Source organism: Hyaena hyaena, unplaced genomic scaffold (assembly GCF_003009895.1).
Source record: "Hyaena hyaena isolate Hyena2069 unplaced genomic scaffold, ASM300989v1 scaffold_70, whole genome shotgun sequence".
Classification (NCBI taxonomy): domain Eukaryota; kingdom Metazoa; phylum Chordata; class Mammalia; order Carnivora; family Hyaenidae; genus Hyaena; species Hyaena hyaena.
Window position 1 is genome coordinate 4,064,376 of NW_024080701.1, and position 27,990 is coordinate 4,092,365.

Consider the following 27,990-nt stretch of genomic DNA (forward strand, 5'->3'; position numbering starts at 1 on the left):
GGGGCGGGGAGGAAAGGACGACTTCTTTACGCTTGGAGAAGGGGGCGGGGCTTGTAGCGTCGGACTGAACGAGGGGACGCAACGGAGGCAGGCCGGAGCCGCTGCCGTCGCCATGACCCGTGAGCACCGAGGCCCTCTCTCTCTTTTGCCCCTTTCTCCCCGTCCACCCTAGACACGACTGCCGAATCTTGGCATTGACCTCCTCTTGGTTTCACTAGCGAGACCTTTTTCTGGGAGGGCTCTTTTTCGACCCTCACACGGCGTCCGGAAATCGGCCTTTTGCCCCCGCCACTTCTTGAGAACCCCCTCCCCCTCTTTTCACCCCAGTCAAGCAGAGACCCTCCGCGACATTCCGCGGTGTGGAGAGAAGCCCTGCGCCCCTGTGATAGGCCCAGAGCCCCCTACTCTAGATCGCAGCCCATCCCCCATAGAGACCCAAACTGTCCATACTCCACCACCAGTCTGGACCCAGGTGCCGCCCGAAACTCGAAACTCGCCTTTAGCGGACTCCTAGGAACCGTCCTTCCACCTCCCAATTTGACCTGCTCCGTGGCACCTTGCCACCATCGCCCCCCCATCCTCCGCCCCACTTAGCAGCCTAGGCCCCGATATGGGCCGGTGTCGGGGCCGCGGGATGAGCGTGGGGCCCTGCTGGTGTGCGGGTGAGAGAAGAGGGTCGCCGGTGTGTGGCCATAAAGCCCCCCCGCGTCTCACCTTTTACCTTCTTTCTTTAGGCGGTAACCAGCGCGAGCTCGCCCGCCAGAAGAATATGAAAAAGCAGAGCGACTCGGTTAAGGGAAAGCGCCGGGATGACGGGCTTTCTGCTGCCGCCCGCAAGCAGAGGTAGCCCCAGGGAGGGGAGGGGATGGGACGGGTGAGACCTGGGCTAGACCAAGGGTTGTACCAGGAAAGAGAGCTACCTCAGGGTTTACGTCTGTACTAGTGAGGGGCACAGTGCATTGCTTCCTCTAGGGTTTTATTTCCTCCCCACCCTTCAAATTGTTAACTCACAGCCTGACAGGAAGGGACTGGGGCGGGTGCCTGCCCTCGGTTGATTTCTGAGTGCCCCCCGAGTCTGACCTTAAGGGCAAGGGCAGGGAGCTTCACATTTCAAATGCGGTAGTGGTTATGACAGCACGGTACTTATGGCCCTCTTTGGTGTTCAGTTTCTCCTCCCTTCTCCCAACCTTCTCACTGGTGTTGCTGGGTGTGGTACTCAGCAAAGAATAGCTTTGGGCCTGTGTGGCCAGACTTCTGACCCCTTAGGCAACAGCCAGATAGAGACTGATTGCCTTTTAAGCCTCAGCTCTCTTCCTCTTGTTCTCCTAGGGTGGGAATACAGCAGGCACACGCTGAATTTTGTCCCATCCACTTCCATCTTATCCTTTGTGCCCTTCATCCCCCTGCATCTTGTCCTTTTTGCCCTCTGGTACCTCCCAGTGCCCCATCATCTCTACCCCTAGGGACTCGGAGATCATGCAGCAGAAGCAGAAAAAGGCAAACGAGAAGAAGGAGGAACCCAAGTAGCTTTGTGGCTTCGTGTCCAACCCTCTTGCCCTTCGCCTGTGTGCCTGGAGCCAGTCCCACCACGCTCGCGTTTTCTCCTGTAGTGCTCACAGGTCCCAGCACCGATGGCATTCCCTTTGCCCTGAGTCTGCAGCGGGTCCCTTTTGTGCTTCCTTCCCCTCAGGTAGCCTCTCTCCCCCTGGGCCACTCCTGGGGGTGAGGGGGTTACCCCTTCCCAGTGTTTTTTATTCCTGTGGGGCTCACCCCAAAGTATTAAAAGTAGCTTTGTAATTTCTTGAGCGCCTGGTTTGACTGGGGATTTGGGGGGATGGGGATGGAGGAATGGCTGCCCTTTCCCACCAAAAGGGGAGAGAACTTTAGACTCTAAAAGGTTTTAGATACGTAGACTAAATGAAACATCACAGAAAAATTCTTTATTGTACTACAACAAACAGACAAGTACCCCAGATATGTGGTAGAGGAATCCTCTAAGAACCATAGGAACTTCTTTTCTGTGATTTTTGTTCCCACCCAGACTTTGAACACCATCCCAAGGATGGAGTTGAGGGTCTAAGAAGGAACGCTTCAAGACCTAAGTTTATGCCCCTCTTTCTCATTCTTCCTCATTTTGTTCGCCTGCTTGATAGTTGGCCCCAAATCCTGCTGCTCACTGACTTCCCATGGTCAGTTGCTCTCTAGTGTTCATATTCTCTTCTGTTCTGTCGTTCTTCAAGGATTGAGGGTGGTTTTTGTCTTCCTGCTTCCTTTGACCTCAAGATCAGGATTAAAACCTAGGGTGGTCTTTGTTCTTTTCTTTCTGTGACCTGGTTTGTTCTGGGCTGCTTATCTCCCTAGGCCCAGGGCTTGCTTATTTTCCTTTTTGTCTCCAAGGGCAGACCCAAGTAAGTCTTCAGTCCTTGGTCTTTTCCTGCCCCCATCTCCATGCTGAGAGCCAGGAAAGGGCTGGTGCCGCACTGTCTGCTGGGATCAGTGGTTCCTGAGCTGCTGACTTGGGTGTTAAGTTCTTGAGCTGGGGTAAAGATGTAACGGTAGCTGCAGTGACTCATATACTCTGCCTTTGGCATTAGAGTATGTAGAGCCACTTTCTCCTATTCATAGTACTGACTTCAGTCTAAAGGGAGGTAGCTGCCCATTGTCCTTGAGGTGTCTGCTGCACTGGACAGTTCCTGAGTCAAAACTAGGAATACAACCTCAAGGGAACCCTAGTTTGTTGACAGTACCTAGACTGAATATTTGTTACCTTGCAGTACTGATGCGATGGCAGTGTTGCCTGAAAGTAGATGCCTGGAGGTCCTGGGTGGGGGACCAACAGAATGGTGCCAGTAGCAGCCCAAGATAGAGGAGTACACAGGCCCAGCATGAGGCAACCTTAACCCAGAAGGTAGCCCAGCTACCCTTGGTGAAGGTCTTTTCTAGTTCTGCTTCCTCATAGCTGTGAAACCAAAGTCTCTGGTTAGAGAATTATGTAGGATCTTAGATTTAGACCTATCCTACCTCCCCACCAAAGATGATGGCGGACCCATGTTTGTCTCCGGAGAACCCTTAGGACTGGCCTTAAATTGTTCTTCCTAAAATAGGTTTTCAGAAGTATATCCCAGGCCCACTTTCATCCTACCTGAACCAGTCGGTAAGGGTAACCATGACATAGAGTGATGCAAGGAAGAAGACAAAATGGAAGGCAGAATAGCTGTAGGAGAAATGCTGGGCTTGTACTGGAGGAGCTGGAGAGGTCTCTTGGTCAGCTGGCCTGGCAGCCCCACCCCTCTGCCCTGGAGAGAGGGAAGGGCTGCTGGGAGCAGTGCCACGAAAAAACACTTCTTCCCTCCTCCCCCAGTTTCTTTTGTGAAGGCGCTCCAGTACTCTTTGGCACTCTGTTGAAATCTACACTTTCTAATGGTCGTTCTTATGGACACTCACCTTCCTCTGGTTTCACTGTTTCAGGGCAGCAGAAACAGAGTGAAGCCTTCTGTAAAACAAAAGGCAGCATGTTTTGGAATAACTTTTAAGAAAGTTGAGGATATTAATACAGAAAACTCCCCTTTGAAAAGATAGTCTGGTATACAAAGTGGAGGCACATCTGGGTTCAGATTCTAGTTCCAGCATATATCTGGCTATGAAAACTTTGGTAAGATGTTTAACCTTTTGTGCCTCAATTTCTCCATTTGTAAAATGGAGCAAATACCTACCTCACAGGGTTGTTGTGAGGATTAAATTAAAAGAGATTATGAATGTAAAGTATCTAGCACAGTGCCTAGCACATTGTGGGTACTCAATAAAAGGTAATAGCAGCTAGAATCTGAGTATTCTGGGTAGAGGTTGGTAGGGTGTGTGTGTGTTTGTCTTTGTGTGTAAGGGGGGGAAGGGCATTGGGGATATTGAGCTCTCCATCCTCACCTGGAACTCATAGTTGTAAACCTTGATGATCCACAAGGGCCCAAACACCTCAGCCAGGTAGGAAGCCTCATTGCTGAGAAAGAAGAGACCGTTCTCAGGTCCAGTCAAATAGCAAGAAGGGTTGCTGGAGACCATGTATTGCTAGCTGGTCCATGTTGGTAATTCTTGGGAGGGTACTGTATCCCCAGAACCCGTTTACCATAAAGATTTATAAATCTTGTCATGTGAGGGCCCTAAGATCTTTGTACATATTTTTAATTCTTAAGTCATTCTCCCTGCCCCCTTCATCTCATACAGATCATCTGACAAGTGCTATTCTTAGAAACTGTTTCTGTTTATGGGGAACTTTCCTCACTCTTGTCTTGCTCTCAAGTTCAAATAAACCATGATCCCAGACAGTCTCCTGACCATCCTTCTCTGTCCTGGGTATCCTCCCTTCTCTCATACCTTTCCCCTTGATAACTTTTACGCACCAAGCGAAAAGTACACAAGTGTACATGATGCCAGTACTCAGCACTGCCAGAGACATATATGGTGTCTGCGATTCCATTTTACTCTGGCCAGGCAGGCACAGAGTGTGATTCTGTCCTTCAAAGATAACTGAGAAGGAGCAACATAAGAAGGGTGGTAAGAATAAAGAACTTTAGTATTTGGCAGAAACAAAAATTTGGTTTTAGAGAGTCCATGTCTGGTCCTTACCACTCTCTGGAGGACGGCTGGACAGTGCAGAGAAAGTCAGGTACATGATATAGCAGCTGATGATGGAGGCCTGTAGAAGGCCAGAACGGGGTTGCTCTGGGGAGAATGGAGATCATTGCTTTAATGTATAGGGTAGTCATTTCCACTCTTAACCACGTCTACACTATAACCCCAACTACACTATAATCCCACCCTTTGGAGGAAGCAGACAATTGACTAAGATTAGGGAGGCTAATGACTATTTCTATGCTAAAGGCCTTCCAGATTTGTAATGTCACAAGGCATGTACCCACTGAGGCGGATGCAGGGAGCGATGGAGAGAAAGGAGAGGAGGCCACAGAAACAAAGGTGCAGACTAAGCAGCATCTTGTTGAGCAGGCAGCCAGCTGGGTGTGTGTAGTGATGGAACAGGAGCACAGCTGCCACACCTGCCATGCTATAGAATCCCAGCGTGGCCAGCAGTACAGCTAGGAACCAGCGGCAGTCTTGGGCTGCACCTGTCTGCCTAAGGGTAGAATGTGGGCAGTGGCTTGGGGCTTCACTTCTTTTTACCTATTACTATTCCCCCTGTTCTGGAACACTGGTGTGATTACTCATCCCCCACAGCCCACAGAATCATCACATTTCTGAGCTTTTTGATAATGCTCAGTGGGAAGTTCTGGGGCCACTGACCCTTTGCCTAACCCTATTCCCTCTAGTAATGTCACACAACCTTCCCAAGAAGAACCTTTGGGGTTAGAGGTGCTCCTTACCAGTTTTTGTTCCAGGAATGGGCAAAGGCTGTGATAAGCACCAGCTGCAGCAGGATGAATGTGAAGCCTCCACAGATGCCAATGTAATGCCAGGCTACAAGTGGGGCACCAGTGGGAAAATATAGCTGAACATATCATTACTCCTGGTTTTCTTCCTACCCTCTCTTTTTCTTAGAAAATCTTTTAGGTTACTCCTGCTAATTAGGATATGAGATGGAAGGTACCTGGGAAGAGATGCTCATCAGGGATGCAGAAGGCAACAGCACAGAGACCTAGCAGGAACAGCAGTTTGAGGAACCAGAAGCTGGTTAGGAGACAAAACAAGACTCAAGAAAAGGCAAAGGAGAGTGAACAGTGCCCACGGAGGAAGGCAAAGGAAAAACCAAAAGTATAGGAAAGCGGAGAGAAGAGACAACTAAGTATAGGAAAGGAGGAAGCAGTCCCACGTGAGACGGGCTAGAAACTGGCCCATTGCAGCCTATTCCAAATTCTAACTCTTATACCTAAATAATGTCTGGACAGTGTTTCACAGTTGACAAAGGGTTTGCATATAATAACCTCATTGTTATCTCCATTTTAGAAACTAGAAACTTGAGTGTAAGTATTTGGCTCATGGTCACACAGTAAGTATGGCAGAAGTAGAGACTTAAACCTGTTTTTGGACTTTACACTGTTACTTCATCTTGAAATTTCCTTTACTTAGCGTACGTCTACTTCCCTCCCCATCCTTATCCCACCCAAAGTCTATATACACACACACCTATTATGTAGTTGTGCCCGCAGGCTGGTAGGGGAGTGGAGGTGGACTAGCAGCACAGCCTGCAGCAGATGGAAGGTGGCAGTTCCTGCACATACTCGGTACACAGCCCCAGGACCACTGAGCATTGGGCAGTGAGAGTAGCCGAACAGATGGGCACACAACCCTGAGGGCATCTGGATCTGGAGGGAGAGTGCATGTGAGAAATGTCAGGGACAGTCATCATGTACAGAGAAATACTACTTCTCATGGGTATTATCCATTCACTTGTCGCCTACCCCCAATATGAATCTTTTGTCCATTGAGGTTTTCTCTTTTTTTCTTCTTTCTCATGTTGCAACCTGATCCCTCTCACTTACCCTGTATGCCTTCCCCCAGACCCTTTCCACCACTGTTCTTGACAACAGAAGGCAGCAGACTGCTGAGGCCCCCACATGAAGGAGGATGTAGAACAGGCGGCTACAAGTAGACTTTGTGACAAGGGGCCATCTAGAATGGCAGCAGCAGGTACAGACAGCAGACCCACAGCAGGACACCTGGGGGGTAGAGCAGATGTAGGACAGCAAGGTAGAGATTTGCTAAGGAAAGACATGCATTAGGTTACATGTATGCATTAGATTAAACCAAGAAGCTGAATTCCCAAATTTCCCTTTCCCTTTTCTTCTTTCCTTTTACTCAGGAATTCTCAGAATCTGGTTCCAAGCTATTTAGGATTGCCTTCCACTGACATCAAGTAGAGCTTTCATCATAAGTACTGATGCAGGCCTGAGTAGACCTTCCTAAAAGCCTAAGTCACACCTGGCCGCTCACCTTTCTGTAAACCTACAGATCTGGTACTGGGAGGTGGAAGGATAGGTAGTAGTCTCCAGCAAAGAGAAAGGTCTCAGAGGGCAAAAGAAGGCCTATCATCTTTATTGGCCCTGTGGGTTTTCCTCCCCAGCTTCAGCCACCATTCCCTACCGTTTTTTTTTTTCCAGACAGTTGTTGCTCTAGGGACCTTTCAAGCCTCTCTGACCAAGTATGCTCTCTATGCTCTCACCTGATAGAAGGGAGGATTCACCATGACACTGCTGAGTCCAGTGTGTTGTGCCGGGCGGAGGGAGGTGCTGGGGCCTGCGACTGCCTTTGCACCCGTCATCCTGGTCCCAGGGATTAAGCCCAGGTTCACCAGATGGAAGGTAGATGAGAAAGCAGTTTTGTTTGGTCTTCAGCCATGAAGTGCCACAGTGCTGGGGTGGTGATCCAGTCTAAGGCAGAATGGGGGGGACATCAGGAAAAGAACACCGACCTCCAGGATGTGGTAAATTCAAATGTTTCTGTGCAGATACTTTTTCTCCCCTGCCTTTGGGCCACTCAAGCTGTTCTCCCCAGATTAGGGAGCAGTTTGCAAATCTGGCCTCTGGTGGATTAGCATTTTTAATTGGTTTAGGATTAGACGGTACCCATCCTGGTTGAACAGAATTCCTTGGGCGGGGTGGTGGTGGTGTTGGGGCGGGTAGAATCTAGGTGAAGTATGTCAGTTGGGAAGGTCTGGAGTGCTGATGGGCTAGGTGTGGGAGACGGCCTTGGAGAAAACAATACTAGAACCCTAAAAGGAAGCCTGAGAGGCGACCTGATGTCCTGGCTGAAGCTTCTAGAAACCAAAACATTAATAAAGGTGTGGCCCGAGGCCAGCCCCGCCTCGTCCTCTCCGGGCGGAAGTTTCGGCGCAGCTACCGGAAGTGTTCGTGGGTGGGGCGGTGCCTGTGCGAGTGCACGGTGGGATCGATATGGCTACCGAGGGTGATGTGGAGCTGGAGTTAGAGACTGAGACCAGCGGCCCGGAGCGGCCTCCAGAGAAGCCACGGAAGCATGACAGCGGCGCGGCGGACCTTGAGCGAGTCACCGACTACGCAGAGGAGAAGGAGATCCAGAGTTCCAATCTGGAGACGGTAAGGTTGGCCGTGAGCGTGTCTGGGTGGGCTGAAAGCCGAGCGGCCTCTCAGGTTGTAACTGGAATCGTCGCTCCAAGACGGGGACTCCATCTCGTTGGCGGGATGAAGCGAAAGGGAAACCGCCACTAGAGCCCTCCTCTTGCAAAGGGAGCTTGATAAAGATTGGACTTAAGGTGGACAGAATTGAATTAAATCTAGGCCTTGGTTCTTGATACACTCGTCATCACGAATGGACCCCCTGACCCCCTTGTCATTGGCTTTTTAGATTGTTAGGAATTGTGGGTAGCAGAGCTGTGACTAGATCTTCCCCCCCATAGGCGATGTCCGTAATTGGAGACAGAAGATCCCGGGAGCAGAAAGCCAAACAGGAGCGGTAAGTTTTTTGTATGCGCAGCCAGCCCTACCAGTTCATCTCTTTCCCTCATACAAAAATTAAGGCATCTTTAAGCTTTATACCTCGTACCTTTCATCAGCTGTCACCTGTTCCTGCATATGTAAGGTTTACTTAGTCTCGTGTTGGTTGGACGGCCTCCTGACAGTCCCTACTGCCTCTCCTAGACTCGACAGGAGGGGAGGGGGTGTTAGGTGAGGAGGGAATGGGAGTCAATTTGTGTTTTCATTCAACACTGTTTGTCAGAAGTCATTTATTTGGAAGGCACAGCTGGGAATGATCCTTTCTGGGATGGTGAGGACTGGTGAGTTTAGAGAATGAGGACTAATAATGTACATGAACATTTACAGAGAGAAGGAACTGGCCAAAGTCACCATTAAGAAGGAAGATCTGGAGCTGATAGTGAGTAGTAATGCTTAACTAGTGTATGGGCAGACAAGTTTACATTGCTTAATTGGGGTTCTTTACCTAAACCAGTAGTGTCTGCAAGTCTTGGTGGCATTTTAATACTCCAGAAGAGGCTTGGGTAAGGTAACATCATTGATCCTTTTCCTACAGATGACAGAGATGGAGATCTCACGAGCAGCAGCAGAACGGAGCTTGAGGGAACACATGGGAAACGTGGTAGAGGCACTTATTGCCCTAACCAACTGATTTGTGCTTCCTCAGACCCACTCACTGGATTATTTTATTTCAATAAAGACTTATCCTTGTTTTTGCAATTATTCTTGGATCGAGTGCTATATATATCATACTGTATTTTACTGTGGCAAATTTACATGTTAGAATATAACTGAATTTAAGCAACTCCCCTCACACCCCAGGATTTAATGAAACTATATGAAGGATCAGTGTGGGAAAATACCTCATGACCTCATGCTCACATGTAGATGCCAGGTGGCCAGTCAGGCTCAATTCATCTAACTAGCTCTCAACAGTATTCAGATATATATGGAGTCTCAGCAAAATTGCTGAAGCCCATGGTATAGTCTCTGCAGTGGTTTATGAATAACTGAAAGGGGAGTACTTGCTAAGGAGCCACTATATATAGATGTAAACGACCAGTCTTGTTCATAAGCCACTGAATTAGAATTTAGTACTAAGGTGGAAACATGGCAAGTGCAATAGAAGATATCAAAGCTTAGATCTTATACACAATTAATCTATGAAAGACTTTGATTTATGAAGTTGATTTAGTATTTGAATCCTGAGACACCATTAACGCTGTACCTTACATTCCGTTTTCCATCCTGGAGTGAAGACCATTTCACTTGCTGAGCTTCCTCAACTGTAAAATGATACATACCTGATATAGTTTTAAAAGAATTTTTGAACGTTTATTTCTGAGAGCACGAGTGGGGGAGAGGCAGAAATAAAGGGAAACAGATTCTGAAGCAGGCTCCAGGGTTGAGTTGTGAGCAGAGCCCAACATGGGCCTCAAATCCACAAACTGTGAGATCAGGATCTGAGCTGAAGTCAGCCACTTAACTGAGCCACCTAGGCCCCCCTGACAGACTGTTGTAAGAACCTGAGTTGGTGAAGGTAAAAAGCTTGACCTAGCACCTGCCTCAGAGTGGACACTCAAATAGCTATAAACATGTTCTTTAAAGAATTTCAATGTCTTGGGGTGCCTAGGTGGCTCAGTCGGTTAAGCGGCTGACTCTTGATTTTTGTCTCAGGTCATGAGCTCATGATTTGTGAGATTAAGCCCCACGCTCACAGCAAAGAGCCTGTTTGGGATTCTTTCTCTCCCTCTCTTATGCCTCTCCCCTGCTCATGCGTGTGCACAGGGGCACACTCTCAAGATAACCTTTCAGTGGCTTAATCTCATTTTGGATCTAGGGTAACTCTTAGGTTGTATCCCTCTCTGGCCCACACAAGAGTGACGTATACTCATCTTTATGGGTTTATTACCTCATAGTAATTTATACTCATATTTTTATTTTAGGACATTTAGAGATTTATGAGTGTTTCTTCCAGTGGGGCAGTTAGAAGACTGTAAAAAGACCTTGGCCGCCTCACTTTTTTATGTAATCGAGAAATAGCCTTCCCACAAATTAAATGATTAAATGTCATTCCTTACAACTCCTAGGACTCCTAGTGCTCTGCCATGTGCAGGGTGGTTATGTTGTGAATATTAAGTGGAAAATCACTGAAATTAAGTGTAGCATGATATTATTATATTGCAACTGGGAAAGCACTGTGCTGTCCTTGATACAGAAGCTGGGCATGGAGAAGATACTGGTAAGTACTTGGTTTCCACGTTTCATGGGTCAACTTTTGTTCTAAATACAGTTATAGTTTAGAGAGCAAGGAGAACCATACATCTATCTCCTCATGGAGTAAATCTGGGTGCCACTTAGAATACAGCCTATCTAACATCGGAGTCTTTCTGAGAGCAAGGTGATAATCAAAATGTAAAACACTCTGCCCAACAATTCTCTGCTTTTATCTTAGTTAACAGGTAGATTCCTGTTAGCCTGCACATTTTATTTCCAGTATCATAAAAAACCTCTTCATGTATGATTTTTACTTCTTGATACACATACATAAATGGATCAAAAAATATGTTCACTTAGAAAAACTGACTCCAACCAAAAATGCAAAACCGCCATCCATGAGATTAGATTTCCTTAAAGTAGCATTGTCCACTTACATGCCCATGTTTCTAACCCAAACTAAGAGGCTGGAAAAAGAAACCTGCAATAGTCCCAAGTAATTTGGGAAGGAAGGCAGAGTGATGAAACCTAAGATTTCTCAGAAATGGTTTTAAGTGGGGAGCCTCTAATCCTACCTGGATAGTGCTTTCCTGTGGGTTTCTCAGCATGAGTCCAAACCTCATAAAGCACCTTCAAAGAGTGGGTTACCCAGTGTCACAAGTATGGCAGTAGGTCCAAAAGGTTGGATATAGGGGCCATGTAAATAATAGTAAAATCAAATCAAGGACCAGACGCTGAGACGTCCCCTTGTGTCCCACAGCTGGAAGAATAAATAGTTGAACTCTAAGTAGTTTTCCGCTTCTTGGCAGATGGCCGTTCAAATACATCTCGTACCCCAGCTGCTTTTTGTTTAAAGAACTTTGTGTTCTGGGCACTCTCTTGGCCCCATGCTGAGTCAAAAGAGGTGGTGTCCTGATCCACAAGGTGGGTGTATTTGGTGCGACCAGAGCGCCCGAAGTTCTTGACCTGAAGGAAGGATAGATGAGTTATACCACCAAACATCATGTCCCAGGCCTCAATATATTACTTCTCTCTCACTTGTTCTTAAGGTATGCCATTACCTGCATGACTTTGGGAAGAATGGTTTTGTTGAAATGATCCTCCAGAGTAGGTGCACTGAAATCTCTCTTGTAGACTTCTTCATCCTCATCCTGTAGAAAAGAATCTTATCAACCTCACGGTTCTTATTTCCCATATATTCAAATCACAAATTTATTAAGCCACAACAAGGGATACAAAGAAGGCACTAAACCTATTCTTCAAGAGCTTACATCTAGGTGAGATGTTACTTTTATCCTTTGTGTTGTCTTTCTTCCCAAAATGTAAACATTTCCTGAAAGTTGGCTATATTCTCTCTGAACTCAATATGTTCATTCAGTCATATGACTTCAACTCTGTAGAAGCCTCTCAAATCTCTGCTCCTGAATTTTCTACTGCCCATTGTATTATATCTTACACTTTGGATATTCTGATGGGACTTCAGACTCACATCTAAAGTGAAAATCATATCCTCTCCAAATCAGTCTCTAACTTCTTTCCTAAGTAGGAACATCTTCTTAATTACTCAGATTCAAAATTTGAGTAATCTTGGGGTGCCTGGGTGGTGGCTCAGTCAGTTGAGTGTCCGACTTTGGCTCAGGTCATGATCTCACAGTTCGTGGGTTTGAGCCCCATGTTGGGCTCTGTGCTGACAGCTGGCTCAGAGCCTGGAGCTTGCTTCAAATTCTGTATCTCCCCCTCTCTCTGACCCTCCCCTACTTACGCTCTCTCTCAGAAAGAAATAAAACATGAAAAAAATATTAAAAAAAAATAAAATTTGAGTAATCTTTGTGCACGAGTTGCCACAAATTTTTTTTTTTTTAATTTGAATCCAAGTTAGTTAACATATGATTTCAGGAGTAGATTTTAGTAATTCATCACTTATATATAACACCCAGTGGTCATCCCAGCAAATGTCCTCCTTAATGCCCATCACCCATTTTTTTAGAGAGAGAGCGAGCGAGCGCAAAAGAGTGGGGGGGGGGGACAGAGAGAGAGGGAGAGAGAATCTCAAGTAGGCTCCATGCTCAGCACTGAGCCCAATGTGGGACTCCGTCTCATGACCCTGAAATCAGCTGGACGCTCAACTGACTGAGTCACCCAGGTGTCCCACCACTCTTATAAGTTCCCATTATCTGGGTTATAGTGTATTCTTGGAATCAATCTTACACACTGTGAATAGATTTTTTCTAAAACACTCTCACACATTTGCCATACTCAAAAACTCTCAGTGTTTCTCTGTTTTGTTAAATAAACACAACTCTGTAGTAGTCAAGGCCAAATACCATATAGTTTTAATCTACCTCTCTGCAACTTCCCTTTACAGATGATACTTTTTGCCTTCATTCCTAGTCCCTTCACCTGGAATGTCTTCCTAATACTGAAGTCAGAAAGTTTACACATCTTAAATGTCACCTCCTTTATGTCATTCTTTTCCATCTCCTACAAAATAAAACATCTCCCTTTTCAGAAGTCCCACAGTATTTTCACTTGTCCTTTTGTTATAGTATAGCATATATTTGCCTTAGCCCCATTTTTAGGTTGTAAGCCATCTGAGGGCACGAATTACACATCCTCTAGCAGTGTTAAACAGTAGTGCTCTTGAGGTACCTGGCTGGCTCAGTTCTTATCTCAGGGTCATGAGTTCAAGCCCCATGTTGGACATGGAGCCTACCTCAAAACAAACAAAAAAAACCCAGTAGTGCCCTTTACGCAGTAAATGCTCAAAAGGTTATTTAACTATAAAAAATAACTATAGAGAATAGTTTCAAATCAACCTATTAGCACCGTACTGTCATGATACAAATTACAAACACATGTGCTGAAGGAATTAAAACAGCATCATCTTGGTTAAGGAAAGCTTTGTGGAAGAGTGCAGACCTTCAACCAAACACACTTTTGGAGTATTCTTTTCTCTTCAGCTATAGAAAGGATTTAAAGATAAGACAGTTTTTGTGAGATCTACTTTTCTCCTTGTTAGAGGTAGAGAGTCTCTCATTTAATCTCAGAAGACATTTTAACTTCACTCTCCTCTCATCCAGATGAGAAGAGTTTATTGAATATGTGCACCGAAAGACTTTCACGTAAACCTTTCCTTATATACTTAGTCAGCAATGCACTGCTTCTCTAAGAAGCTTGATTACGAAAGTTGCTGAAATGAGTAAGTAATGATACTTTATGACTTTGAAGCAGTACAGGAAGTAGTCCATAATCTCCACGAACTCCAATCTAGAAATTTATATGGGCGGGGTGCCTGGGTGGCTCAGTCAGTTATGTGTCTGACTCTTGATTTCAGCTCAGGTCATGATCTCATGGTCACTGAGTTTGGGCCCTGCACTGACAGTGTGGAGCCTCCTTGGGATTCTCTCTTTCCCTCTCTCTGCCCCTCCCATGCTTGCTTGCTCTCTCTCTCTCTCTCCCAAAAAATAAATAAAAAAATAAAACTTAAAAAAACCCAAAACACTATGTGAACTGGAAAACTACATAATAAGTGAACATTTCCTGCTGAATAGATTGAAACTGATTTTGGAGGGGAAAAAGGAACCCTCCACTGAACTTTAAAAATTTTACTGGTTATCTACAGTGAAAGGCAGGGATTTAGCTGCAGTGGGGAATATTCAGGGTTTGACATACAGCATTTGAAAAAAAACTGTTTCAATGTTTATGTTTGAGAGAGAAAGAGGAGGGAGGAGGAGGGAGGGAGGGAGGGGGGTGGGGGGGAGAGAGAGAGAGACATACACACACACACATGCAGACAGACACAGAATCGGAAGCAGGCTCCAGACTCTGAGCTGTCAGCACAGAGCCTGACATGGGGCTTGAACCCATGAACTGTGAGATCATGACCTGAGCCAGTCAGGTGCTTAACCAACTGAGCCACCCAGGTGCCCCTGAAGAAACTACTTTTTGATACAAACTCCTTTAGCATCAGGAAATAGTTTAACAAACCACAGAGTATTACGGTAATAAATGCAATCAGTTCTCCCATTCTCTTTCCTGACATGTCTCTATTAAGGAACTATCACTGGTATAATCTAAAGAATTTGGAAGAAGTCTTCATCGCTTTATAGGGTCAAGAGACTCTATTACTGACTTTGGTCTTTATATGAAGAGCAAAATCTTGATACTACACGTAATGGTTGATTAACCATTTTTTTGGTTAGGCTTAGGTCACTTCCTGTCAGCTTAAAATAAAGTGAATTAAATTTCTGTTTCCCAAATATGAGTTAATGTAAAGCTATTTGCAGAGCCTGATTTTTGCATAAGCAAAATTTCTCACTTGGCTATGAACAGTGATATCTAATTGGTTGTGGGGATCTGAACAGTCTAGAATATATCTATGTAGATCACTATCTCTATGTTTCAGTTCCTCAATTCTTTAATTACATCATTTCCTTCTGAGAGCAGAGGCCAAAAGAGAATATTTGCGGCTACTTCTAAAATCCTGCTGCCAAATGCTTTTTTCTATTGGGTTTATATTCTTCAGAGATAAAGAGCAACTGGGAAAATTGACCACTGGCAAGTTAAAGTAACATCCCAGGACAGTTTATTACTGGGAGGGAAAAAAGAACTCACGGGTTCGGAGTTATTTCTACAAACCAACCTTCCTATTCCCTTTTCACTTCTTACCATAAAGAAGGCACCCCGGTGATAATACTTCTGTAAGAACTTATATTTGCCCTTCACAGCTTTATTGGTAATGACTTTGCCATTTGCCCGAAGTTCAGCTCGCCTCTCTTCCTCAGTCAGGTTTCGCATTCGTTCAATTTCTGCTTTCTCCTTCTCAAGACTGTGCAGAGAACAAAACTGTTAGAATCATTCCAGTTTCAGAAAGACTCAATTTTCTGAACATAACGCAGTCTCATCTATCAAGCATTATTTACCTTCTTTAATTCTAGCCATTGCCTGTTAGGAATTCAGATCAGGGGACCAAGAAATAAAATGTTGATGTGGTCTTCATTATTACAAGCTTTAAAAGTTGATTCTAGCTGTTAAAGGTTCAGGCATACTATTACTGCTTGATTTAGCAATGTTACTAATTCCCCTTCCCTAAGAAGCCTGCGTGGCTTTAAAAAAATCCGAATTTAACATAACTGTGTTAAGATTTTAGTGGTATTTCTTTAGTAATTGTATATATACTTATGTGTCACAAACCAAGGGCTACCATCATTAAGTACATTGCTTAATGCTCTCTTTGGGAGAAGGGGTCACAGATTCCCTTTCTCCAGAAAAATACAAAAGTACACATAATTTTAGATATAATTTTAAAGAGTACATGGACCCCTTGAAACCCAGGATAAAATCTTTAGAAACTGCAGGCTGAGGACAGGGTTTTCTAGTGATGGTTCCCCTGTACAATCTGGGATTACCCTCTTATTCCTAGTAATTTTCAAGAATGGGTGATGCAGTTCAGAAATGATTCTACTCTAACAACAGGGACTATGGTAGATTATTTAAATGCCACAAATTCTTCCCCTTACAGTATGCATGCCCCTTCACAGAAATGATACGTGAACCTCAAAGGCCTTGCCAGTTTCCCCCTTTACCCTCTTGGAATATTGCCCCGAGACTGTTATATACGGAAGCGTCTAGCCCACTGAAGAAGTGAGGCATTCTAGCTGACAGTCAGGATTAACAATGGAGATATGAATGAAGCTGTTTTGGACTTTCTAGCCCAGTTAGTCCTCTGGTTGGATACAGCTGCATAAGAGAGCCCAGGTGAAACCAGCAGAGAAACTGTTTAGCCAACCTCCAAAACTGTGAGGGATAATCAATTGTTTCAAGTCACCCAATTTTGGGTTGGGTTTTTATGCAAGAATAGATAACTGATAACACTGAGTAACTTCTGTGTGTCTACTAGGGAAAATACAGGGAGTATTGGCTGGCACTCTATCATAGAAAAACACTGAGAAAGTGTTTCTTTTCCCTGATTTTATTGTAATAAGCCACATTCTAATTGTGGGAAACTCACCCAGTTACAGGAACACTAAAGAAAGCTGAAATGGAACTCACTGCAGGTGTTGAGTCTCACAGCTACCCCACTAGGAACTTGTCCCATTAGCGGTATTAAATTCTATGCCTATCTTATTACTCACGCTTCTCGATCTTCTCTGTCCCTCTTGATTCTCTTTAGCTCCCGAACTTTCCATGCCTCATATTCTTCCTCATCATTTTCATCATCAGTATTGAGAGCATCCAGGGCAGCCAGGGACCGCTTGTTCTCCTCCAGTTCTTTCTTGGTCTCCTCTTCTACAATCTGGGTAAGGAGAACAATTTAACTGTTGGACTTCCCTGTTTTCCTCAAACTTAAGCACACTCCTCCTTGTGTGCAATCCTCGCAGCCACTCCCAATACCTTGAGTGTGTACTTGCGCCTCTCCTCAGCCATGCGTTTTGCTTCCTGCTCCAGCTCCTTTTGTTTCAGTGCTTCAGCCTCACGTTCTTGGACTGTTACTCTATCCTTCCTGCAGCACAGAGGTCCTGTTAATTGCCCAAAGCCCTTAGAGTGGAGCTTTTTGTCCTCTAACTCAAGTCCCATCCAAATCAGAAAGCCCAACAATCTCTGGCTCTATTATTTGCAAAGAACCCAAACTGGGAGTCACCTCAGGTATTTAGAGCATCACAATTCCATTCATTTTTGAGAACTGCCTGAAGAATAAGGAACCTGCTGGACTGTAAGTAGTAGGATTTCTCGCCATTAGGAAAGGAAGAGGAATTTGCTCTTCAAGTTTAATTTCATGCCTTATAGGGCCACGGGCAGCTTATGTGCTCTTTAACTGGAAAGAGAGACATGAAAACCAACTCGGGCTCTCTACTACCTCCAAGATATTCCTCAGCAAATATTTTGCACAGGTAGGGAACTGGGTAGAAGACTTTCACCTGGTGCTAACATTTCAGAAAAGCATGAGATAGAAAAGAGGCTTCTATTCTCAGACCTGCTTTATGAGATACTTACTTTCGAATGAAGACAGGCTTAAGGCGAGGCTCCATCTCATCTTCACTGTCTGTGTACTCTTCATACTCAGATTCTGATTCTGACTCCTCCCCAGAACGTCCCTCATCTTCTACCTCCATGACTTCCATCTCTTCATTTTTTCTCTCCTGTGCTCGCTGACGCATCATACCACGGCGCCGTTCTATTTCCTATCAAGTCATATGCCCAAGTCAGTCAGCCCAATGACCTGTTCTTATTTTTCCTTCATCAAGCTTAACAAATTCTGATACAAGTAAATACAATGTAGCATCATTTTCTTTGTCTCTCTCTCTCTCTCTCACACACACACACACACACACACACACACACACACACACACACGGGGGGGGGTGCAAGTGAGTGAAGGGCAGAGAGAGAGAGAATCCCAGAAGGGGCAGAGAGAGAGAAAGACAGGGTGGGAGAGATAGAGAAGCAGAGTTTAATCAAAGTGGGACTGGATCTCATCTAATGTGGGACCTCACAAGCTGTTAGATCATTACCTGAGCTGAAGTCAAATGTTTAAAAGACTGAGCCACCCAGGAACCCAGCACCATTTTATTTTCAACTCTATTTCCAACAAACAGGGAACACTAGATCAGAGTTCTGCCAAAAGCAGCAAGCTTGTGCCTATGGGACCTCAACAAAGAATAGGCCCCAACTTTTTCTTGGACCTAGAAAGAACTTCCCATTTTCCTTTTTTATACCTCATCATCAATTTCTTCCTCTTCTTCTTCACTGCTATCTTCTCGTTCCATGCGCCATGCATCTCCTTCTACTTCTGAGTCACTTTCTCCTACCACTTCAGGTTCCACTATTTTCCTATGTCGAGCCAATCTGAAAAACAGCATATTTAGGTATAACACCAATGTCACAAAAACAAGGGCACCAACCACATTCCTTAGTTGTAGAGCACCTGGATGTGATGTTTGCTCTTATTAATACTGAAGTCTTTTTATTTATTTTTTTTTAATGTTTTATTTCTGAGAGAGAGAGATAGAGAGAGAGGGAGAGGGAGAAAGAGAGGGAGACAGCATGAGCAGGGGAGGGTCAGAGAGAGAGGGAGATACAGAATCTGAAATAGGCTCCAGGCTCTGAGCTTGCTGTTAGCACAGCACCCGACGTGGGGCTTGAACCCACGAACCCGAACTCTGAGATCATGACCTGAGCTGAAGTCGGACTGAGCCACCGAGGCGCCCTAATACTGAAGTCTTAAATACCATATGATTTCACTCATGTGGAATTTAAGAAACAAAACAAATAAGCAAAGGGAAAAAGTAATATACAAAGCAAGAAACTGACTCTTACTTATAGAAAACAATCTGATGGTTACCAAAGGGAAGGAGGTTGGAGATATGGGTTAAGTATATGATGAGGGGTTAAGCAGTGCACTTGTCACAATGAGCACAGCGTGATGTATGCAAGTGATAAATCACTATATTGTACACCTGAAACTAATATAACACTGAATGTTAACTAATTGGAATTAAAATAAAAATTAAACACAACTGAAGTCTTGAGAGGGAGAAAGTTGAGGTGCAGATAAAAAAAATTAATTCAAAGTGTCAGAACAATGGAACTAGAGTGTACTATGTCAAGTGAAATAACTCAGTCACAGAAAGACAAATACCATATGATGTCATTCACATGTGGAATTTAAGAAATACAACAGATGAACATAGTGGAAGAGAAGGAAAAGAAGAGAGGGAGGCAAACCATAAGACATTCTTATGAATGAGGGTTGCTGGAGGGGTCGGGGGATAGGCTAAACGGGTGATGGGCCTTAAGGAGGGTACATGTTGGGATGAGCACTGGGTGTTGTATTTAGTAAGTGATGAATCACTGAATTCTTTTTATTTTTTTAATGTTTTATTTATTTCTGAGAGAGAGAGAGAGAGAGACAGCGTGAGCAGGGGAGGGTCAGAGAGAGAGGGAGATGCAGAATCTGAAGCAGGCTCCAGGATCTGAGCTAGCTGTCAGCACAGAGCCTGACGCGGGGATAGAACCCACAAACCGCGAGATCATGACCTGAGCCGAAGTCGGTCGCTCAACCGACTGAGCCACCCAGGCGCCCCTGTATCACTGAATTCTACTCCTGAAACCAATACTATACTGCATGTTAACTAACTTGAATTTAAATAAAAACCAACCAACCAACTAACCATAATTAAACCAATACAGATATAGCATCTTACAATTCAAACTGGTCAAAAAACCCCACAAAAAACCAAAACCAAAACAACAAAGTGTCAGAGCAAATAGTCAAGTTGGACCTAAAACATTAAATGTAAGCTGAGGCATCACGAGGCACCGTAACAAACATGGATGTGCTGGGATTGCTTTATAGCTCCAGGTGGTTCAGGTTCTTTTTTTTTTTTTTTTTTGTTATATTTATTTCTGAGAGAAAGAGAGAGAGAGAGAGACAGCATGAGCAGGGGAGGGTCAAGAGAGAGGGAGTCACAGACTGAAACAGGCTCCAGGCTCTGAGCTGGCAGTCAGCACAGAGCCCGATGCGGGGCTCGAACCCACGAACGGCAAGATCATGACCTAAGCGAAAAGTCGGACGCGTAACTGACTAAGCCACCCAGGCGCCCCTGGGTGGTTCAGTTTCAACATTAGATCACACTAGGTTTCTTTTCAGTGACACTGTATCTTTGTGAAACTGGATTTTTGGTGGCTTCTGAATTAAAAAGTACTCCAAGAAAATCAATATAGTACAGAAAATGAGAGTGACAGTGCCAATCAGGTTCCAAGGTTTGAGAAGTTTTCAGTGTCCAAGAGGCACACAAACCGCACTATTAAGTGATGACAGTTATGTAAGAATGAAACAAAAAAAAAACACGGGGCACTTGGGTGGCTCAGTCGGTTAAGTGTCGTACTTCAGCTTAGGTCAGGACCTCATGGTTTGTGAGTTTGAGCCCCACATTGGGCTCTGTGCTGACAGCTTGGAGCCTGGAGCTTGCTTTGGATTCTCTGTCTCCCTCTCTGCTCCTCCCCTGCTCATGATCTCTCTCTCAAAACAAAAAAAAAAATAAATAAAATAAAATAAAAATTGAAAGATATTAAAAAAAGAATGAAATAAAAATGTTCTTTTTTTGTATGTATTGTACTTTGCAAATGGCTTTAAATGTTAAAACGTGAATATTTAGAAATTATTTGGATCTAACTACTTAATAGAATAACACTCTTTAGGCCTGGGGGCTCTCTGAAAAAATTCCTAAGATATATGAACTGTGAAAGTTTGGGATGTCTGGTCTACTTTGTAAGGTAATGTCTCAATCAACACACAACATACAACATCCTTCAATGGGAGGCTCCCTTTCCTATATGAGACCGTGTATTCATCAGGCCTTTTTTCCTACTTTATCAGTGTCATTTCCCCTCATTAGCCTTAAAACGAGTGGTTGGGGAGCCTGGGTGGCTCAGTCGGTTAGGCATCCAACTTCGGCTCAGGTCATGATCTCACTGCTCCAGAGTTGGAGCCCGTCTCGGGCTCTGTGCTGACTGGTTGGAGCTGGAAGCCTGCTTCAGATTGTCTCCATCTCTCTGCCCTTTCCCTGCTTGCACCCTGTCTCTGTCTCTCTCAAATATAAAAAATAAAACATATTTAAAAAAATAAATAAATAAAACAAGTGAGTGGACCAATTCAATTTCTCCAATTTTAAGACTCCCCTTAACAAACCAACCAATGGTCTGTGCTTAGTGAGTTAATTAGGGCCTTTGGACCAGAGGTAACCTGGTGTTTACTGGCTGCCACTTGTTGGTTACATACATTTGGTCATGTTATTTTCCTAACTCCTTTGTGTCTCAGTCTCCTCATTTGTAAATTGGGATACAGTACATACCTTATAAGGTTACTGGGTAGATTACATTAGGAAATTTACTTGAACAGTCCTGGACACAGAGTAAGTACTGTTCAAGTATTAGCTCTTATTGTTGTTGTTGTTAAGTAACCTATAGGGGTTTAGGTCCAGGGAAACATAACCCTAGTCATTACCTCTCTTCCACATCTTCACTAATACGGTTCTGCAAACGCCGCAGTCGAGGGTCACTGGATGAATCCTCCTCCTGTTCCTCAGGCTCTGCTTCTTGTTCTTTGGCTTTCTTGATGAACTGAAATTCTTCATCTTCCTCATCTGAGGACTCCATAGGGGCATAGTCTGGCCTCTTTCCCGACACATAACGTTTTACCTTCACTTTCTCCATCGAAATCTCACCTGGGTGATAAAGATAACTTATTATTCAGTAGCCTCTTTCCCAATGTCCTTCAACCTCTGCTTTTGTAGGTAGAGAGCCCTGTGTTCCTGGCAAAGAAGAGTTGAAGCAGAAGAAGAGAGCAACTATCCAACCATCTATTCACCTAATGGTGTTTTCTTTTTTCTTTTTATTAATGTTTATTTTTCAGAGAGTGAGAGTGAAAGACAGAGCATGAGCGGGAGAGGGGCAGAGAGAGAGGGAGACACAGAATCTGAAGCAGGCTCCAAGCTCTGAGCTGTCAGCACAGAACCCGATATGGGGCTTGAACCCACAAATCGTGAGGTCATGACATGAGCTAAAGTCAGACTCTTTTAACTGACTGAACCACCCAAACAACCCATTCTTTTTTTTTTTAATGTTTATTTTAAATTTATTTTTGAGAGGGAGAAAGAGTTATGTGCAAGTGGGGGAGGGGCAGAGAGAGAAGAAGACTGAGGATTCAAAGCGGGCTCTGTGCTGACAGCAGAGAGCCTGATGTGGGGCTCCAACTCAGGAATTGTAAGATCATGACCTGAGCCAACATCAGACACTTAACTGACTGAGCCACCCAGGTGCCCCATAACATACTATTTAAAATTAATGTATTTTTTAAAATGTTTTTTTATTTATTTCTGAGAGAGAGAGACAGCATGAGCAGGGGAGGGTCAGAGAGAGAGGGAGACACAGAATCTGAAGCAGGCTCCAGGCTCTGAGCTAGCTGTCAGCACAGAGCCCAATGCCGGGCTCGAACCCACGAACTCTGAGATCATGACCTGAGCCGAAGTCGGACGCTCAACTGACTGAGCCACCCAGGCACCCCTAAAAAATATATATCTTAAGTTACATAATCTTAACAACATATATTATGCTTAATAATAAATTAGAAGCATTCCTTTAAAAATGTCCCTAAAAAAATTAGGGACATTCTTACATTGTCCCTAACATACCTTCTAGTCAACATTTTGTTATGGTTCTAATTAGGGCAGTAAGAAAGAGATAAAAGGTAAAGATTGCAAAGAAAAAAAAACCCTCATAATTTGCAGACTGTGATTATGTAGAAAATATAAGATTAACAAATAGGCAAGCTAAAAATGAATTCAGGGAGAATGCTTAATAGAGTTGGATAAAAGTTAAGTGTACCTATACATTAGCTACATAAATTAGAAAATAAAGTTTAAATACACTATTTACAGGACAGCCTTTGTGGCTCAGTCAGTTAAACATCTGACTCTTGATTCCAGCTAAGGTGATATCTCGCAGTTTGTGAAATTGAGCCCCAAGTTAGGCTCTGTGCTGACAGTGTGGAGTCTGCTTGGGATTCTCTCTCTGCCTCTTCCCCACTTGTGTGCACAGTTGCGTGTTCTCTCTCAAAATAAATAATAAATAAACTTAAAAAATTACTATTTACAATACTAACTAATCTACAAGATACCAAGGAATAAGTTCAACAAATGATATACAAGGATTCTTGGAGGAAAAATATATCATTATATTGGAAGACGAAAAGGTCTAAAAATGGAGAAATATATCCTATTTAAGGAGAAATATATCCTATTTAAGGATGAGAAGATGACAACTGTGCCCAAGTGAATCAATAAATGCATGACCTGTAATTTTAATGCAATTTCATTCACAGTTGTCCTCAGGTTAATTCTAAAATCACACAGAAGAATAGGAGGTCAAAAAGAACCAAGGGAATTCTGAAGAACAAGGTGAAGCCAAAGACCTTAACACACCTCACCAAAGAAGATACATAGATGGCAAATAAGCATAGTTGCTTCAAATTATATGTCATCAGGGGAATGCAAAATAAAACCATGAGATACCACTGTACGTGTATTAGAATAACCAAATTACAGAGCTCTGATAACACCGAAGCATAGTGAGGATGTAGAACAACAACTCTTACTCATTCCTGGTGGGAATGCAAAATGGCACAGCTACTTTCGTGGTTTCTTATAAAACTAAGCATACTCTTACCATATGATCCAGCAATTGCACTCTTTGGTATTTACCTAAAGGTACTGAAAACTAATGTCCACACAAAAACTTGCACACTGATTTTACTTAAGCTTTTTCATAATTGCCAAAACTTGGAAGGAACCAAGATATCTCTCTCCATGGGAATGTATAAACTGTGGTATGTCTAGACAATGGATTATTATTCAGTGCTAAAAGGAAGTGAGCTATCAAACCATAGTAAGACATAGAGGAAACTTACAAACATATTACTATGTGAAAGAAACCAATTTGAAAAAGTTATACACTGTATGATTCCAAATACATGACATTCTGGAAAAGGCAAAACTATGGAGTCTGTAAACAGACTACCAAGTAAACAGGTAACCAAGGGTTGGGCTGGAGGAGGGATGAATAGGCAACACACAGAGGATTCTTAGGGCAGTGGGAATACTGCGTATGATACCATAATAATGGATGTATGTCACTAAATGTTTGTCTAAACCCATAGAAGATACAATGCAAAGAGTAATTAATGTAAACTATGGGCTTTGGTTGATTATGCTGTGTCAATGTAGATTTATCAATTGCAACAAATATACCACTTTGGTGTGGGATGTTGATAATGGAGGAGGCTGTGTGCCTGTGTAGGGGCAGAGGGTATATGGGAAATGTGAACCTAAAGCTGATCTAAAAAATAAATTCTTAATGAGAAAACAACAACAAAAAAATGGTGAAGTGGGGAAGGTTTTTTTTAAAATCAGATTGCAAGACTTATTTAAACTTATAGTAATTAGGGTGCTCACTTCGGCAGCACATAAACTTATAGTAATTAGGGGCGCCTGGGTGGCTCAGTCGGTTAAGCGTCTGACTTCAGCTCAGGTCATGATCTCATGATTCGTGGGTTCGAGCCCTGCGTCGGGCTCTGTGCTGACAGCTAGCTCTCAGCCTGAAGCCTGTTTCAAATTCTGTATCTCCCTCTCTCTCTCTCAGAAATAAACAAAACAAAACAAAAAAAAAAAGAAATAAATAAAACATTAAAAAAAAACCTTATAGTAATTAAAACAGTATGTCATTGACTCAGAGAATACATAGAGACCAATGGAGCAGATCAGAAAGCAGACAAATCTACGTACAAGAGCTTGGTAGATTACTAGACTTCTATGACTAGAATAGACATTAAAATGCAGTGGAGAATGGATGGGCTAGTCAAACAATGGAGCAGTAGGGATAAATGGTTAACCATAAGGTAAATAGTAAAATTTGATCTCTGACACCACACACACAAAATTCCAGATGGATTAAAGACCCAAGTGTGAAAAATGTACCTTAAACATTTACATCCCTACTGGATAATAAGCTCCTTAGAGTCTGTCTTGCACAATTGTGCGTTCAATCCTGTTTAGTATATACAAACACTTATTAGACAATAGAAAATATTTATAGGAGCATCTGGGTGGCTCAGTTAAGTGTCTGACTTTTGATTTCGGCTCAGGCTATGATCTCATGTTCAGTTTGTGGGATCAAGCCCCATGTCAGGCTCTGCACTGATATAGCGAGATTCTCTCTCCCCCTCCTCTGCTTACATGTGCTCTCTCTCAAAATAAATAAATAATAAAAACATTTTTAAAAAATGAGGAAAATATAATTTGAATATCTATAATCTCAGTATAGGGAAGTACTTTTTTTAAAAAATATTAAACATTTATTTATTTCTGAGAGACAGAGCATGAGTTGGGGGAGGGGCAGAGAGAGAGGGAGACAGAATCTGAAGCAGGCTCCAGGCTCTGAGCTCTCAGCACAGAGGCCTATGTGGGGCTCGAACTCACGGAGTGTGAGATCATGACCTGAGCCAGAGTCAGATGCTTAACCAACTGAGCCACCCAGACGCCCCTAGGGAAGTATTTCTTAAACAATATACAAACAGCACATGCTATAAAAGATAAAGTTGATAAATCTGATAACACTAAAATTAAAAATGCCTATGAAACAGAATTCAGGTAATTCAGAGAAGAGAAAACCTAGAGAACTGATAAATGTATGAAGATGCCTTGTCTCACTAGTAATCAGGGAAATGTAAATTAAAATAATGAGATATCATTTCTTACCTATTAGACTAGGCAAAATTTAAAAACCTGATATAATCACGTAGGTTGATGAATATGTGGGGAAATACAAACTCTTAATGCTCTTAAAACCCACGTGGAGAGCAACTGGAAATGACCAGTTATGGGGCACCTGGGTTGGCTCAGTTGGTTGTGTCCAATTCTTGACTTCAGCTCAGGTCATGATCTCATGGTTTCTGAGTCTCAGCCCCATGTTTGGCTCTGCACTGACAGTGCGGAGCTTGCTTGGGATTCTCTGGCCCCCTTGCCCTTTCCCCCTCTTTCAAAATAAATAAGTCAACTTAAAAAGAAAGGAAATAGCTAGTTATATTGATGATGAACTTCTAGGAGTCTACTCTTCAGAAATTCTTACACAGTGCACTAAAGAGACACGTTTAAGAATAACAACTACAGGGGGTGCCTAGCTGGCTCAGTCAGTGAAGCAGGAGACCTGATCTTGGAAGTCTTGAGTTTGAGGCCCACATTGGGGTAGAGATTACTTAAAAAAAAAAAAAAAAAAGGGGGGAGGGGCGCCTGGGTGGCTTAGTCGGTTAAGCAGCCGACTTTCGCTTAGGTCATGATCTCGCAGTTCGTGGGTTCGAGCCCCGCGTCGGGCTCTGTGCGGACTGCCAGCTCAGAGCCTGGAGCCTGTTTAGGCCTGTGATTCCTTCTCTCTCTGACCCTCCCCTGCTCACGCTGTCTCTCTCTCTCTCTCTCTCCTAGAAAGAAATAAAACATTAAAAAAAATTTCCTTTAAAAAAAAAAAGAACTACAGCACTGTTTGTAACACAAGAAAAAACTAACTACTCCTCAGTAGGGAATAAACTGGTGTAATTATACAATGGAATTCCTACATAGTTAAAATGAACTACATCTGTAGGTTATAAAAGGCTACTTCTCAAAAGGCATGTTGAATTAAAAAAATTAAAATATCCAAATTGTGTAAGGATAGGTACATTTATTTAAAAAACAAAAAAGAGCTGATACTATTTTCCAAAATCCTTCTTGAAAAAAATGGATTCTTTAGTTTAACTCCCCCAACAGGTATAGTGTTGCTTCTTCCATCTGCCCTGGAATCCTATTCATCCTTTAAGGAGCAACACATATGCTACTTTCTTCAAGAAGCTTTCCTTGATTCCACCAATTTGAAGAGATTATTCCTTCTCTGCCCTCCCACATCGTTTGGTTTATATCACCTATGTGACAAGAATCACAATTGTGAAAGACTGCACACTGCTTAGAATTTGCCTCTTTTTACATGTCTCGCATCTACAATATGAGTTTCTTCACGTTAAGGGTACTGCCTTACACAAGTTTGTATTCAATTTAATAGTCACTGCGTTGGTTGAAAGGAATAAAAACTGTAAAAAGACCCGGTTCCTGTCTCAAGGACGTTATGAGCTTGTGATGCAGTAGAGGGAGACAGACACACAAAATAATGTTAAGAGTTTTACAAGCAGCACAAACAGGCTGCTATCTTTAACAAAAGAGGGGCTGTATCCCGCACGACGCTGTGCAAAAACAGGCATTCACTATTTATATTAGTATAACTTACACATGGAGTCCAAGGGAAGAGGGATGCTTAGTGTGAGGGCAAAAGACAGGCGATAGGAAACAGATGAGCAACGCGATAGGGGCGAGTTTGATGAGAAAAGTCAAAGAAACAAGGGGCAGGGAAATCTTAAGGTTTGGTGAGGTTGGGGTGGTCTGTCTTGGTAGTTTGGAGTATGCTGAGGAAGGGGGAGGTAAGATCCGACTGGAAAACAGCTCAGCACAGTACCTTTCTCATTGCGAACCGGGACGGCCCCAGCCGTAGACTGAATGGGCGGTTGTTTCATGAGTGCACTTGGGACCGACATGTTGATGGCAACAGCGGTGACTCCCGAAACTTCAGTGATTCCAGTGAACGGCGACAACGACAACAAACAGAAAAGCCCTCTTTTCCTGGAGGCGCTGGACACGGTTGCGCGACAGACAGAAACGCCACTTACGGCTGGGTTAGAAAAAGC

General features: G+C 43.6%; 4 protein-coding genes across 5 annotated transcripts; 2 read left to right on the forward strand and 2 right to left on the reverse strand.

Moving 5' to 3' along the window:
• Positions 1-25: 25 nt before the first annotated feature.
• Positions 26-1,801, forward strand: SERF2 (small EDRK-rich factor 2). 2 transcript variants are annotated; one of them, XM_039232719.1, is made up of 3 exons: positions 26-119; positions 735-843; positions 1,441-1,801. In XM_039232719.1, the coding sequence occupies exons 1-3, from the start codon at positions 113-115 to the stop codon at positions 1,724-1,726; spliced, it is 402 nt and encodes a 133-aa protein (XP_039088650.1). In that variant the 5' UTR covers positions 26-112; the 3' UTR covers positions 1,727-1,801. The 2 variants fall into 2 exon arrangements, with proteins under 2 accessions (XP_039088650.1, XP_039088649.1); XM_039232718.1 differs by having other exon boundaries at positions 1,464-1,587.
• Positions 1,802-2,357: 556 nt separating this feature from the next.
• SERINC4 (serine incorporator 4) lies at positions 2,358-7,267 on the reverse strand. Its single transcript, XM_039232889.1, has 13 exons — positions 7,169-7,267; positions 6,489-6,665; positions 6,133-6,311; positions 5,597-5,676; positions 5,373-5,466; positions 4,914-5,125; positions 4,621-4,716; positions 4,395-4,521; positions 3,922-3,994; positions 3,445-3,493; positions 3,143-3,296; positions 2,778-2,959; positions 2,358-2,536 (listed from the first exon to the last, which is right to left on the reverse strand). Exons 1-13 carry the CDS (start codon positions 7,265-7,267, stop codon positions 2,358-2,360), a joined length of 1,701 nt encoding a protein of 566 aa, XP_039088820.1.
• A 577-nt stretch (positions 7,268-7,844) lies between these two features.
• Positions 7,845-9,179, forward strand: HYPK (huntingtin interacting protein K). Its single transcript, XM_039232717.1, has 4 exons — positions 7,845-8,060; positions 8,381-8,436; positions 8,805-8,856; positions 9,013-9,179. The coding sequence occupies exons 1-4, from the start codon at positions 7,899-7,901 to the stop codon at positions 9,106-9,108; spliced, it is 366 nt and encodes a 121-aa protein (XP_039088648.1). The 5' UTR covers positions 7,845-7,898; the 3' UTR covers positions 9,109-9,179.
• Positions 9,180-10,612: 1,433 nt separating this feature from the next.
• On the reverse strand, positions 10,613-27,971 carry MFAP1 (microfibril associated protein 1). Its single transcript, XM_039232905.1, has 9 exons — positions 27,762-27,971; positions 21,679-21,898; positions 18,389-18,518; positions 17,667-17,854; positions 17,067-17,175; positions 16,808-16,968; positions 15,342-15,501; positions 11,735-11,824; positions 10,613-11,639 (listed from the first exon to the last, which is right to left on the reverse strand). Exons 1-9 carry the CDS (start codon positions 27,838-27,840, stop codon positions 11,457-11,459), a joined length of 1,320 nt encoding a protein of 439 aa, XP_039088836.1. The 5' UTR covers positions 27,841-27,971; the 3' UTR covers positions 10,613-11,456.
• Positions 27,972-27,990: the final 19 nt, after the last annotated feature.